General features: G+C 51.5%; 6 protein-coding genes across 6 annotated transcripts; 2 read left to right on the top strand and 4 right to left on the bottom strand.

Annotated features, from left to right (window-relative positions):
• Positions 1-1,283: 1,283 nt before the first annotated feature.
• On the bottom strand, positions 1,284-3,469 carry BPL1 (biotin--[acetyl-CoA-carboxylase] ligase BPL1; the record flags this gene model as incomplete). Its single annotated transcript, XM_043278911.1, has 4 exons — positions 1,284-2,055; positions 2,106-2,675; positions 2,723-3,356; positions 3,421-3,469. 4 exons carry the CDS (start codon positions 3,467-3,469, stop codon positions 1,284-1,286), a joined length of 2,025 nt encoding a protein of 674 aa, XP_043136642.1.
• A 95-nt stretch (positions 3,470-3,564) lies between these two features.
• ACHE_40685S (coiled-coil-helix-coiled-coil-helix domain-containing protein) lies at positions 3,565-4,040 on the top strand (the record flags this gene model as incomplete). Its single annotated transcript, XM_043278912.1, has 4 exons — positions 3,565-3,623; positions 3,691-3,722; positions 3,774-3,838; positions 3,972-4,040. 4 exons carry the CDS (start codon positions 3,565-3,567, stop codon positions 4,038-4,040), a joined length of 225 nt encoding a protein of 74 aa, XP_043136643.1.
• A 144-nt stretch (positions 4,041-4,184) lies between these two features.
• ACHE_40686S (putative mitochondrial genome maintenance protein Mgm101) lies at positions 4,185-5,190 on the top strand (the record flags this gene model as incomplete). The annotated part of the gene is made up of 2 exons (XM_043278913.1): positions 4,185-4,864; positions 4,923-5,190. 2 exons carry the CDS (start codon positions 4,185-4,187, stop codon positions 5,188-5,190), a joined length of 948 nt encoding a protein of 315 aa, XP_043136644.1.
• A 200-nt stretch (positions 5,191-5,390) lies between these two features.
• ACHE_40687A (serine/threonine protein kinase) lies at positions 5,391-8,619 on the bottom strand (the record flags this gene model as incomplete). Its single annotated transcript, XM_043278914.1, has 2 exons — positions 5,391-7,742; positions 7,801-8,619. The coding sequence occupies 2 exons, from the start codon at positions 8,617-8,619 to the stop codon at positions 5,391-5,393; spliced, it is 3,171 nt and encodes a 1,056-aa protein (XP_043136645.1).
• Positions 8,620-8,957: 338 nt separating this feature from the next.
• ACHE_40688A (phytanoyl-CoA dioxygenase family protein) lies at positions 8,958-10,397 on the bottom strand (the record flags this gene model as incomplete). The annotated part of the gene is made up of 1 exon (XM_043278915.1): positions 8,958-10,397. One exon carries the CDS (start codon positions 10,395-10,397, stop codon positions 8,958-8,960), a length of 1,440 nt encoding a protein of 479 aa, XP_043136646.1.
• A 315-nt stretch (positions 10,398-10,712) lies between these two features.
• Positions 10,713-12,744, bottom strand: ACHE_40689A (uncharacterized protein; the record flags this gene model as incomplete). Its single annotated transcript, XM_043278916.1, has 4 exons — positions 10,713-11,554; positions 11,600-12,212; positions 12,261-12,576; positions 12,647-12,744. 4 exons carry the CDS (start codon positions 12,742-12,744, stop codon positions 10,713-10,715), a joined length of 1,869 nt encoding a protein of 622 aa, XP_043136647.1.
• Between the last annotated feature and the right edge of the window lie 1,503 nt (positions 12,745-14,247).

Genomic DNA, 14,247 nt, shown 5'->3' on the forward strand with positions numbered 1-14,247 from the left:
CATCCGGCTTAATAGGGGGATTCCGGTTACTTCCAGGACTTCCATGTTGGGCCAGATCTGGTCATCTTGTGGACTTGTATGGGAAGAAGGCCAAAATATATCACAGGATAACCGTGATGCTTGAAGCCGGAGTTCGCGTAGCCGCTGACTGAATTAGAAGAGGGCCAAGGAGAAGATATCCTCTTCAGACGGGGGAAGAATACTGGGGCCATCCACGGTTGAAACCCAGGTCATCTTCGAACATGACATGAAGTTTCTGAAGTGAGTTGGGGAGGAGTGTGAGGTGGCGAACGCTTGATTGATATATGATCGTCAGCTGTACATGCCACGTGAAAGTATCTATAGCATTTAGCAAACCTTCACTCCTTTCCCGAGGTGTTGATTCTTGATCCGGACGAATGTAGTAGTTAAATTCCAAATGCGCACCCTCGCGGCAAGGGAAATGGTGCAGAATTTGTAAAGCAGTGGCTTCCCCATGTACCGGAGCGTATATTCTCGAAAAGCGCCGATTTGACGATGGGCAATTGTGCCAAAGAAAGTTCACCATCAAACTGCGCTTGATATGGAAGAACAGCCCTAGTTTTCCCATTGTCAAAATCCTCACAGTGCCTATCGGCAAGATCTGTCTCCTCGGTTTCAGGCTCCTCGTACCTCTCAGTCGAATAGGCCAAAGCCTCTATACCAAGTGACAAACTAAGCGCGGGGACCAGGAATGCAGAGAATCGAAGAGGCTCTTGACAGCATTGGTAAATGTTTGATTGTCCTCCCGGCGCACATCATTGTCAATAGTATGATCATCCAAAGCACGGCTGGTGTAATCCTCCAAGTGAAACAGTATAATAGCCCAATAGGTTACTTCCGAATCATGGCACGCCGAGCGACACGATACGGAGCCCCCGAGGTGAGTTTCTGGAATAGATCAATTGCCAAACCGATCTTGTTCCCTCTATTATCTTTGCATTTGGCATTGACGACGTCCAGTGTGAAATAAATTTGTCGTTTGAAGGCCGCCTGACATGATCACAGATCACCGTGTAGGGGCCCACTTCCCGCCGCCATGGGAGGCGATTGTTTCTATGATCTCAGCGGGTAGTCGATGAACAGACATGATGTGTTACTTCAAGAGAAATACTAGACAGGGAGTAAAGTTGTTACTCATCAGTCACCACCGCCACAAATACAGCCACATGATACCTGTCTTGGCACCGTGGGCTTACTCAATTAGGCTATCAAAGACTTTTCGTCGACAGAGTATGCATGTTTCTATATACAGCAATATACATCTATACCTTCCGCTTCAACAACCCTCTAAAGAAGTCAAAGCTATTACTGTCACTCTGCAACTGCCACACCCGCCCCGTCGGCCGGTCATTCCACCCAAGCTCCTCTGCCAGTAACAGCCCATAGTCTCTTGTAATGCCCTTAATCCGCGCCTTCGCACCACCTTCCTCCTCGAGTGTTACCACCTGGTGCATATGCAGCCAATCCTCGTAGTACATCTCTTCAAAGGTCTTGTCGAAGCCGGTCCTGAGGAACCGTGCATACAGCTCTTCGTATGTGGTGACGATTCGCGCGAGGAGTTTCTCCAGCGTTATTGGTGCGGCATTTCTAGGGAGGAACTTGGCGACAAGTGCGTTGATGGATGTTGTTGGTGAGGAGTTGGTGGCATTGATGCCGACGCCGACCACAGAGACGTATTCGTTGGCTGAGAAGTGTGAGTTCACTAGGATTCCGCATATCTTGGTGTATTGTTGCTTCTCTGGCTTGTCTGGGTCTAGGGCGTAGACGTCGTTAGGCCACTTCATTTTGACAGGCAATTTCTCGTAGCCTTGATCATAGCTCTTGATTCCCTTTACCACTGCCATGGCGGCTAGGTATTGAATGAATACTATCGGGGACGACTGGATCTTCTCGACCGGGTGGCGCAGCACGGTCGAGAAAATGAGAGCACCCGCTGGGGAAACCCAGACGTTCGAACCACGGCCTCTACCAGCGACTTGAGTGGTTGCCGTCGCAGTGAATCCATTTGGTAAGCTCCGGAGAAGTTTAGGGTTCCTAGTAAAAGTCAGACGTAGACCTGAAAGCAAGGGATGTTGGCAACTCACTTTTCCAAAATGGTATTGGTACTGGTGATGACCTCCGCGTAAATCAAATTCGAACCAAACTCAGCTGTCCCCTCCTTCATCTTGGACTGGTAGTGCCGGAGGTTGGAGTAGAAGGCGTAGTGGTTAAAGTATGGCGTGATCTTCGTGGACGGCAGCTCATCATGGATCACAAGGCGCTTGAGAATCGCGTTGTAGTCCACAATGCCTTGGTTTGTATCTTGATTCTCCGACGCCGGAAGGGACTCTTCGAGCTTACCCATGTTCCACACTCCAGATTTCTCCAAGCGGAACGTATCATTTGCATCCTTGAAGTATTCTTCATCTCCATCTTTGGTGATGGAGTCCTGAAGCGATGATATGATTTTGCGTGTTTCTTCCGAGTCCAGGGATGACAGGTGTAACGACGAAAGAGATGGGACTGTGGTGGTTTCGTCCGTAACCTGCAAACCCAGCTTGGACAAACATGCCTTCAGAAAGTCTGTTCGCGACTTGTCGTCTGCTGCCAGGGCGTCCACCACCTTCGTATACTCTGGTCCGGCAGCGTTCCGATCGAGGTTCGCGGCAGCAAATCTGGATTGTCAGTATCGGCTAAGCATTGGGAAGATGACTAGGCTTACTCTGGATGTGGGCCGGTCAATATCGCTGCGCCGTCCCCTATCTTGCAGTAAACCACAGCGGCTGCTTCGTCGCCGGAGTCAACATTGAGCTCCTCCGTGTAGCTCGCAAGCACTTCCACCCCTCTATCAGCATACTTTGGCGCATCAACAAACACCCCTCCACCATTGTAATATGACCGAAAGACCTCAGGCACCATCCCCGTCGTCAACGACTTCGAGACCTTCAATCCAGCGGCCCGCGCTCCGGCCTCACTATGGTAAACGAACCCAGGAAAAGCCCCTCCACGACAGATTCCGGGGTAAAAAGCCAATTCGCGCTCCCCGATAACCTGCATTGTCTTATCGCCCACTTCGAATTCGCACCGCTTGCAACCGTAGTAGCCCCCCGCACAGAAACCCAAATATGCCCCTCCTCTGCGAACAAACTGCTCGATCCGTCGGTTCCCTGCGCCATTGAGTGTCCGGCAGTATCCCAGGTCTGCTCCGCCTGGTATGACTAGCATAGCGCATGTGAGCGTCCATGGTTCTTTGATTAGCATGTCGCCCGTGACGGGGATCACGGCATAGTGAGGGGCTAGAAGACGGCGGAGGGTGTAGAGACAGTGACGGACGGAGTCCACGGTGGCTCCATTTCCTGTAGATGACAAAGGAGGTGTTAGAATTTTTATTGTGGATTTATATGAATGTCTGGAACGCACCGGAATAAACCAAGACGTTGACTTTCTTGCCCGTCATATTGGCCGCCATCGTGGTGGCGGAAGAAACGGTTCTGGAAAACGACCAACTCCGAACAGGAACTATTAATCAACAATATCCCGAATTAATCACGATTGCCGTTCACAATGTCGAATAACAAAGACAAGGTACTGCCGGAGGTGGAAGACGACGAGCCGGATGACTGGTATGGTTTTTCCTGCGGTTGCTTTCGCTTTCGAGGTTGGAAGACTGACGCCGGAGTCGGAGTATAGGGACAAACGGATCTTCAGCACCGGCTGCGCGAGTAAGCGCGCTGATAACTATGGGAAAGAGGAGAGAAACTGATTACCTGTAGTCGAGCAGGATAAATTGAACGACTGCTTTTTCAACAAAAAGGACTGGCGGAAGTGTCAGAAGCAGGTGAGTCGCCGTGTAGCTCTACTTCCTCCGTCTTTTTCTTTCTCAATGAATGTCTCTTATTTTCTACTTCGTCCTATTCCTTCTGTTTCCCGGCTATATACATTCAATTGTAAGATCTGACTGACAGCTCCAGATGGCGGCCTTTCGCGAGTGCTGGAAGCGCGAGGGCAACGACCAGCGCACGCAGTCCAAAGATGTTTGATTATTATTATTCACTGTTCTGTCTTATTCCAGTCTCTCTATCTCTCCTCTCTGTACTATAAAAATATACCATAATGCTTGTGCAGTTGCAAACAATTGATCTCACGTGACACCATACAGAAATCCGCCCGCCAACCCCAGCGTCATGACTTCATATCAACCACAAACCACTCCTTCCACCCCCAACCGCACCATGCCGGTTTTCCAGCTCACCCGCTCTCTGCGGGCATCAGGGCCCCTGACATCGCTCAGACAGGCCCAAACCCTCGTCTCGAGCTCTCGTACCGTGTACCCAACCAGCTACGCGCCGTCGATCACCCTCAACCGCACGATCACCATTTCCTCACCTTTCAAACAACAACAATCCGCTACAACCCCCTCTACCTCCTCCACATCCTCCACTCCCGCCTCCCAGTCCACCACATCCTCAGGATCAACCCCAGGAACCGCCACAGACCGCGCCTCTCGCATCGTCGGCCCAACTCCTAACCACCAAACCACCCCCAACATCTCCAAGACCGGCCTCTCAGACAAACCGCTAGAGCTGGAAACCACACCCGAGGAGAAGATTGACTGGACGCGTTCGTTCCACGGACTGAGTGCGGCCCCGTTCCCCAAGGAAGCGGCGGATGTTCTGCTCGCGCCTACGGACCCCGAAGAGGTGGAGATCAAGCCTGATGGGATTTTGTATCTGCCGGAGATCAAGTATAGACGGATTTTGAATAAGGCGTTTGGACCGGGTGGATGGGGGTTGGTTCCTAGGAGTGAGAGTATTGTTACGCCCAAGACGGTGACGAGGGAGTATGCCTTGGTTTGTAATGGACGGTACGTTTCCTATGCCATACTTTCTGCTTTTCAGGTTAATGGTTGCTAACGGTAACAGTCTCGTCTCTGTCGCCCGTGGTGAACAGGACTACTTCTCGCCAGACGGAATCCCCACCGCGACAGAGGGATGCCGCTCGAACGCTCTGGTCCGATGCTGCAAGGATCTGGGAATTGCGAGCGAACTCTGGGACCCCCGTTGGATCCGCAAGTTCAAGGCGGCGCACACGAGGGAGGTCTGGGTGGAACATGTCGTAAATAAGAGGAAGACCAAGATCTGGACTCGCAAAGACGATCCGGTGGGGTATCCGTACAAGGAGACTAAATAAAGGATCAGTCGATTTGCTACAGGACTAGCTTCGGTATGGTATGACTGTTATGAAAGTAAAAACGGTTGATGATTGTATTATAGTAATAGATAGCTCTTAACTCCTATGAATGAATGTGTCCTCCGGGTATCCGTTTCGTTATCTGATTATACAGTATCCATCACAAATCACCCCACTAACAAACTAACCTAACATACCGATCACCGCGGCCCCCGAGGCTTCCCAATCCCCTGCTCCTCAGACCCAGCCCGCGACCCATTCGAATGCCCAGCCGGCGAAGGAGGCAACGGTGAAACCGGATCACGCCCATGACCAGACTCATTATCCGAATACTCTAGTCCAGAGGGTAACTTGAGCAGTTCCTGCAGCTGCTCTTCTTGCCCCTCTCGTTCTCCCTGTGCTGGCCCGAAAACTTCGTCATACACTGGCGCACCACTGTCACCTTGACCATTCTCCCGATACGGCTGGTACCGCGTCTCCGTATGCGAGTAGGGATAGTAATAACTAGATCCCTGCATCACCGGCTCCGAATGCTCCGGCGGCATCGGTTCCCCGTTGGCCTCAACACCAACACTCGCTCCACCGGGATACGCCTGGTAGCTAAACGGGCGATACCTGGCTTGATACGGCGAATTCGATTCATGGTCGTTATCATTGACTTCACTGGGATTGGTGCTCCTACTCCGGTGCCCCGTCGACGATCCACGTGAGATAATCTGCTGCGCGGACGTACTGGTGTTATACCGCATACTCACGTCCGTGTTCGCATGGCGCATACGCTCCGGCGATGTAGCAGGTGTTTGATACGTATCATCCGGGAACTCAGAAACACTCGCTGCAGTCGTTGTCACTGGTCGACGGCCTGTGTCGGTGTTCTGGCGGGAAGGTATGCTGCGGCGGTGGAAGAGGAACGAGGATGCTGATGAATTCGTGGATGCGGGTGACTTATCATATCCAGTTGTCCTGGCTTCTGTTGGTGCGGGGCTGACTTTGTGGGGGACCATGAGATGTGCTGTGGACTGGCCTTGTTCTTGCGCTGCGCGAATCTGGCCACTTGTATCTGAGCCGCGCTTGTCGGTGCTGTTTTCAGTGTTGATAGATGGTGCTGGTGGTTGCTCGTCCTCCGGACTGGGTATGGAATCATCCCCCGGCCCACGAATACGGAGCTTTTTCATAGCCAAAACCAAAGCACACATGAACTTCGACCGGCGGGAAGCTCTCACACTCTCATTAGCCCAGTTCGATTTATGCCGGATATCAACACACAACTGCAGTCTATCCGTGTCATCACCAACACCCAGCACGTCAAGATCAACATGGGGCTGGAAGTCTCGGCAATTCTCCTTATTTCTGACAAACGCCTCCATTTCACCTCGCAAGGACTGGATATCAGCGAAAGTGGTGTTGAAGTTCACGCTGATGGTGAGGTTCTCGTGCATGGCGTCCGCGCGGGTGATGTTGTCGATCCAGAGGGTGTTTAGAGTTGCATTAGAGGTTTGCGTTATGCGGTGGTCGGAGATGCAATGGAAGACGGTAAACAACAGGGAAATGCGCTCAACCATGTATGAGCGGCCGTTGATGTCGACGCGGTCACCCACGTCGAAGGGGTGCTTGACGAAGAGGAAGATACATGATCCGAGGACTTCCTGGGCGGTCGTTGAGAAGATGAAACTGAGTGATAGCAGCGAGGTAGCGCCTGCTGCAATGACCGTTCCGAAGCCTGTTGTCACGAAGGACACGAAAACGAGAACGCCGACGATTCCAGCGACAGTGAGCAGTAGGTTATCGAGAACCTGGATCGCCTGGTCCACATCATGCAGACTATGATGCAGCGCTCTGCGCATGCGTCCTATCTCCTTAACACCCAAAATAATTTCATCAAGGCTGATATCCCCATTACCGTCACGATCAAGTAACTGAAACGCCTCCTCGGCTTCGCCCTCTCGTCCAGCCCCGAGGACCTCAGCAATGTCCTCCAGAAACAGCGCCTCGCGCCCTTCAATCACAAACGACATCCAAAGCCGCCTCGCCAGAGCTTCAGAAGACTTCCTCCGCTCCAACGCCTGCGTGACGATCGAATGCGGCGCAGTAGGATTAAAGACATGCTTCCCTGTGATCTCCTGCGCGACATTTCCAAACGCCTCTGTAATCTGATCCGCAAACCGATTAACATTCTGTCCCACGTTCTGGATAATACCCGCCCTCCCTCTCAAGAAGGAACTATTCGACGACGCAGTCCCCCCAGCAGCCGCAAGCATCGAGTCACAAATAAACGCATCCTCATCGTAGAACTCCTTGCAGTACATCGGAAACATTGTCCGCGAGGCTTCATAAAGTGTACTAAGTAGCTGGACATGTCGTTTGGACTTTTTTATCCTGGCATCGAATTGGTTCCGGTGGTAGTTTATCGAAATCAGCAGGATCATCGTTTTCTCGGTGAGGAAGATGAGACTGCACACGAACAGCGCGAAGAGGATGTCCTTGACTGATTTCTCCCAGGACTTGGGGTTCGTGTCGCCGTGCGCTTTTTGAACGGGGTTGTAGGTCATTATCTGCAAGGTCAGCTTTCACCTTCCATGGTCCACAGTCCAGTACAAAGAAAAAACGTACCGGAAAGAAAGTGATAAGTGAGACGCCCGTCCAACCCACCAACGAAATCGGAATTTCCAACGTCCTCAGCACAAGCGCATACCTCCTATTCCCGGGACTGAGAACCCCCCACAAACTCTGGAAAACATATGGCAGCCCCCTCGCCAGAATCTTACACACCCACAAACTGAGCCAAACAACCTCAATCCACGCAAAGAACCAGTATAATTTGACGCCCCCGACTGTTGCATACGGAGTTGCCGTTGCACCCACGATAATGGGTATTGCGATTAGGATCGCGAAGGGCATTATGTAGACTAGGTACCGGATGATGATGGAGGAGTTGATGAGGGATTTGTAGAGGCAGTGGAGGCGAGTTAGGTTTGCGCTTGAGGGCGGCTCTGTGTGGTCTTCGCTGGAGTTGAAATTGAACATGTGGTTGGTGTGGGGGTTGTTTGCTCTGCGGTTCTTTGATTTCCGGCGTCGGCCTGTTGAAGATGCATCGCAGTCGGGAACGAGGTGTGTTTTCTCACTGCCTTCTTCGTCGTTGCTTACTGAGCCGTGATGTCTGAAGAAGGAGAGGGAGTCGCTTTTGCTGTGTGCGTCTGTCCGGTCTTGGTCGTGTTGCTGGTTCCGGTGTTCCCTGTTCTGGGTTTGTTGTTGGTGTTCCTGTCCATGTCCATATTGACTGTGATCATATTCATGTCCATCCTCCTCGTTCAACGGGATATCAATAGTAACGTCGTTCACGATCATCGATTCATTCTCTGCTGGCGTTTCTGGGATCTGATGGAAGCGATGCGACGTCAGACGCTTCTGCGCGATGCCGGGACGGGTCATGTCTGTAGCATGCGAACTGTATATGCATGTGCCATGTAGTGTTTGTATTCTGATCGGAGTGTTTTCAGTTACAGGGAAATGAAAATGGGGAAGGCCGTTATTATGAAGGAGTGTTTGGGGTATGTTACCGCGCGACGGGGAATGCTGCATTCCGGAGGTTATATTGACGTAGGAGATGGACTAAATGATATTAGCGGGATAACTAATGATGACATTCATTCTGCAGTAGTTCATTTTCTGTTTCAGATAATAAGGGATGACAGATGACGTTGGAGTTTTCCAAACGACATCTCTACTCCCCCGGCATCAACCAGCCCTAATCAATCACCAAAACCACCCTACTTAGAATCCTCCTGCATCTCCAACAATTCCTTAACCACCTGTTCCCCACTCCAACCACCCTCCAATCCCCTAATCACAATATCCTGCTCACTCTCCGGCGCCATCCCACTCGGCGCAGGAGGCCTCTTATCCAAATTCGTCGGAAACGGATACGCCTCCGCAATAGCCCTCACCAACAACCCCAACTCCTCATCAACCCTACCAGCCTCCTTAAACCGACGATTCAATCCCTCCCAGCAAGCTTGTACAACTGGCACCGTTTCAACAGTCTCCATGGGCTTTCCAAACGCCGAACTAATCTGCAACAGGTTCGCCTTGCGATGAAACCCCGTTTCAGCAGGCAACACATTCGCCCCCGCTGCATGGAATAGCCCAGGGTTAAAGAAAACTCCATCACCAAGCGCCAGCGGCAACGCAACATACTTCCCCTGGAAAAACTCCCGAAACTCCTCCCTCCTCCACGCAAGATACCCAATCTCATACGTCTGACTGAACGGCAGGAACCTCGTCGGTCCGCTCTCAACCGGCATCTCACTATGCGCAACAGCACCCTGCAGCGTCAAAAACTGACTCGCCAGATGCAAACCTCTCGGGAACTTCGCACAGGCGTCCAAATCCTGAAAACCCAGATGATAGTCCCGGTGACTATCCTGCGCCTTCCCGCCCGGCTTCACGATATTACACTGCGCAGTCACCCGGTAACCGGGGCCCAGCCAGGCCTCGCTGACAACGGAAAGCCAGGGGTTCGCGTAGTAGTGTAGAAACGAGTCAGGATCGTCGAGGGCATGTTTGCCAAAGGAGTTCCAGACGCGATCGTTCTTCCCTGATGCTGCGAAATGGTCACCTTTGGGTTTTGTGGGGTCATTGCGTTCACGGGCGATTATGCGCTCGAAGGATTCATTTGTCGCGGTGAGGGTTTGTTCGTACTTGGACGGGTCGTACATGCCCTTCAGGACGAAGACACCTGGTCCTGTGGCAAGGATATCATACCATTCATCCTGTAGAGCGGACGTAGTCGATGCGTTTGCTGGGTCGAATTTGCTAATTTCGTAGATGGGGATGTTGTGCGTGATGGAGGATGCTAGTGGGTACTCGGCTGGGTTGGTGGTGCGGGAGCAGAATTGTTGGAAGTCGGATAGTTTGGCGGACTCTGCATTGAAGAGTCTGATGCTCTTGGTGGCGCCGTTTGTTCCGTTTGTGGTGGCCATTTTGTTGGGTTCTGTTTGTTGAAGCGGGTGCGATGGGGTTGACAGGAAGATATATATATATATCTTGGGCGAAAGTAAATTGAATTCCGACTTGTTCGGAAACCGATATCCGTGTATGCTGAAGAATTCAAGCAGAAACGAAGGTAACATTTGCAACGAGATATACTGAGGATACCTCACCTGTTTGTCCGGGGTCGCTTTCTGGTATTCACTTGGTGATGTTTGCATAGGTGATACTGCATAGTGCGGAGTAGAGTGGCTCTACATGCCAATTCAGCCAGTGTCTCAAGTACGATGAAACAACTAAGAATGGTTTAGTCTGATGTTTTCTTAAAAATGCCACAATAGAATATCCAATGGCAGAATAAATTCTGGTACAGACATGTATGGAAAACAAGTAAAGAATCAAGAAAGTCAGTCACATTACTCCAGACGACCAAAGTCTATTGACTATACTAATCATTACACTATTCAGTCCATGTATCCATCATAAAGAACAACAATCGTACCCAAACAGTAATAATACTAACCAGAAGAAAGAGATCATGCATTCATAACAACAGCAGCGTCGGAAATCAAAGCCGGGTCATCTGCCAAAAGTGTCGGGTCAACGCGATTCGACTCGGTAAGAATGTGCAGGTTTTCCGACAGGGTTTCCACCAACGAGCTCGGTCGTCCGGCCACAGTAAACAGCACCTTGAGCAAGACTCGCTGGCCGTGTTTTCCATCAGGCATCTTCATCGTTTCGTGTCGCGTGTGCGTCAAAAGGACTCGCACCAGAGACCGGATGTAGACATCAGTCGAGTCATCCTGAAGCACGTCCAAACCGTCAATCACACAAACCAGAAGCGGGGGCGCAAGAGACAACAGGCAGTCGATCAGGGATAACACCTCCTTCCAGCATCCGAGGGTGTCATTCAGGAATCGGAATCGCTCGCAGTTGAGATGACAAGCGACATTGCTGTCCACCACTGGCGGTAAGCAATCGACTAGCTGGCGAATTAGACTATAAGCGAGGGCGAGCAAGCCGTGTTCGAATGGCGTCACATTCTCTCGGGTCTCGAGTGGTAAGGAGCAAAAGTGTGAAATCACCGGCAGCTTTGCCTTACGGGCATAGAAGGCGTAGCAAGCGGAAATCAAAGCGACAGGACTGGGAAAGGTAGTCGGCGAGCCTCCTACGGCCAACACTTGCGAATTGGAGCCCATACCCCACTGACACAAGGAGGACATGACGTTGTCTTCCGTGACGACTTCGACATCAGGTTCAAAGTAGACAATTTGGTCGTCATCGTCAAAGTAATTCTGCAAATGTGCGGATGCGTATTGGAATTCGACTCGAGTGTATTTGCGCCGGGAACCGTATGACCAATCGAATCGAGAGGTAGCTGGTAAATTAGCCGGTTAGTCTTCGAGGACGTGACGAAACATACCTAGGTCCTGCGAAGGAGTAGTGGTCAAACAGGCAATGCCACTCTTCTGTTCGGCGACTGCACGCAACTGACGGTTGGCCGCATCGAGCCACTTGCACAGGAGAAACTCCCGCTCCTCTCTCATGCGGCACCGTTGAGCGTCATCGTCCTGCAAATCCCAAATCAAATGGCGAATGATGGTGTTCTGAGCGGCAACGTGGCGGTCCTTTCCTTGTAGACCGACCTGGCGGATGCGAGCTTCCTCCCATAGATACAAGGCGTTGGCTTGCATGGTTCGATGTTTCTTTGCACATCCACGGTCCTCCAGATTCAATCCGTCGGTGAATTCACGCATGATATCGAGTCCCTGGGAGCGAACGGTGCATACGAGGTTCTCGAGATGGGCGTAGGGTTCGTGATTGGGGCTTTTCAGCAAGCGGCACTTTGCCCGTCGCACATACCAGTCCATAAACTCGGCCAGCAGGAAGAAAAGCAGGGAATAGAAACGGACGACTCGGGATGTCATGTCTTCGACGGCATCAGAGGGGTTCTTCCCGGGCAGACAGATGGATTCGTTGACCTTGACCAGGGCTTTCAAGAGACCATCAATGACCCTGGGGTAGTTTGCAGAAGCCTTGACGGTTTAGCAAAATGAGCGGTACGCCTGAGTCAGGTTACCCACCTTGAAGGCCGACTGCAACACACCGTAAAAGAGAGAGGCATAGCACTCGTAATCCGGGAGGATGGCCAGGAGGGCGGAGTGAGAGTCCATGGTGGCCAGGAAGCGGTCACAGAGTTTCATGGCGGTGCTGAAGAAGTGTTTCTGGGGACTGGCAATCCAGGTGGACTGGATGCTGCGGACACGGGCAATGACATCGCGGATATTCTGAGGGTGCGGGAAGAAGTCGGGCTGATCGTGGGGCGCGAGATTGTCCTGAAACGCCTTCCAGGAGAGGATAAGTTCATTGTATTCGACGTCCAAATCGGCGGTTGCTGGGCTGATGAGAATTGCTTGGTTAATCCCGGCCATGGTGGTCATTGGCTGGAGAGACGCGATCTGACACTCACCGGACTGGTTTCGAATCAAACCGCTTACTCCAGACGGCTCGATCTCTTTCGTCTAGAGCGCGCCTATGGGCGGATAAAGCGGACGAGGGAGAGACCATTATTGTTTAGGGGAAGAGGCGAGCGATGGCGTTATGGAGAGTCGAAAGGGTAGTGAATGTGGTGAAGCGAGTGATGAGGACTGAACGAGGGAATTGCCATGCCGGTGACTCTAGACAAGGAAAGAGAGACCATCACTGACTGCCCATATTCCGTGTTGTTCTTCGTCTTCGTCTTCGTCTTCTTCTTCTTCTTCTTTCCCTATCGCTCTTCCCTCATATTTTTTTCATCTTCTCGGTCGTTTCCTTCTTTTCCTCTGGGCTGGAAATTCTCTTCCCCTCAAGAGCCTCGGCCTTGCCCGCGGCAAACCCTCCGCAGTTCTCGGTCCAATCAACGGCCCGGTGACTGCGGAGCCCTGGGTCGATGGCTAGTCCAGACCCCAGTCGAGAGCGGGGATTTGGCCTCTTATTGGCCGAACAAGCGAATAGTAACCAATTAGGGAAGCCATATATTTAGCCACGGGACGGTGGATTTATTTGCCGATTGAGTTATAGACAGCAGTAGTTTATACTGCACTGTTATGCTAATAGTGCTACTTGTATGCATAGATACAAACAGATTACAGAGTACCACCGATAACGCACGGCCGATCCTGAAACGCAGGATTACACCGACGCGTCATCGGTTACAGTGCTCTAGTAATACTAAGACTAATAGATTAATAGGGATTCAATTGCCGACTTTGCAGAGATTACTTAGTGTACTCTGAACTTGTATGCACGGATGATATCACTGGCAAAACAGGATTGCCAATGTTCCACCCCACCTGCCAAGCCGTGAGATTCCGGGGTTATGCGCATAATTCTGAATAATTGCTGGAGGTCACTCTGTACTCTGTATATTGTACAGAGTAGGGATATATACTTTCTTTATCAATCTATCACGGAGTTGGCATACTTAATAGAGCATCGAGTATACGGTGACACGGTTAGCGGGGCCATGTTCCCAGCGGTGCTGGCATTGAGTCTGAACGGGTACATTTCCAGCACCAAAGTGGGAGAGCGAGGGATGCAGTGGCCTCTCAAGCACCATTCAGTATCGGAGCCGTCCTCCTGAAAAGTGCAGACATCGCCAGAACCGTTCGCGGGGGTGTCAACTGAGCGGGAGTGCAAACAGATCACACCCGTTTTGCCGCCCGGCACGATGGAGAAAAAGGCTTATTAAGGATCAAATCCTTAGGGAATAGAAGAATGAACAGAAAACATCCAAAAAGGGGAGGCCACCTCCGCCAAATCGTCGCAAGACTCCCATCTAGTCGAGCCCGAGGGATGTACGGCGCCCTGCCGCGAAACCGGGCTTATCTGCTCACACAGCTTCGCACAGGTCATTCATGGCTACGACATATGGAGAAAAGCATCAACTTCGAGAAGATAAGAAATGCGAGGGTGGAGCCAAGAAAACAGCAACCCATGTCCTAGACTGCCGAAAGACTTGGGTATTGAATCGGCGGAAAGACGAGCCGGCCTATAACAAGGTCAGTGCTCTCCAGGTTCTCGGGATTTGCT

Source organism: Aspergillus chevalieri, chromosome 4 (assembly GCF_016861735.1).
Source record: "Aspergillus chevalieri M1 DNA, chromosome 4, nearly complete sequence".
Taxonomy (NCBI): Eukaryota; Fungi; Ascomycota; class Eurotiomycetes; order Eurotiales; family Aspergillaceae; genus Aspergillus; species Aspergillus chevalieri.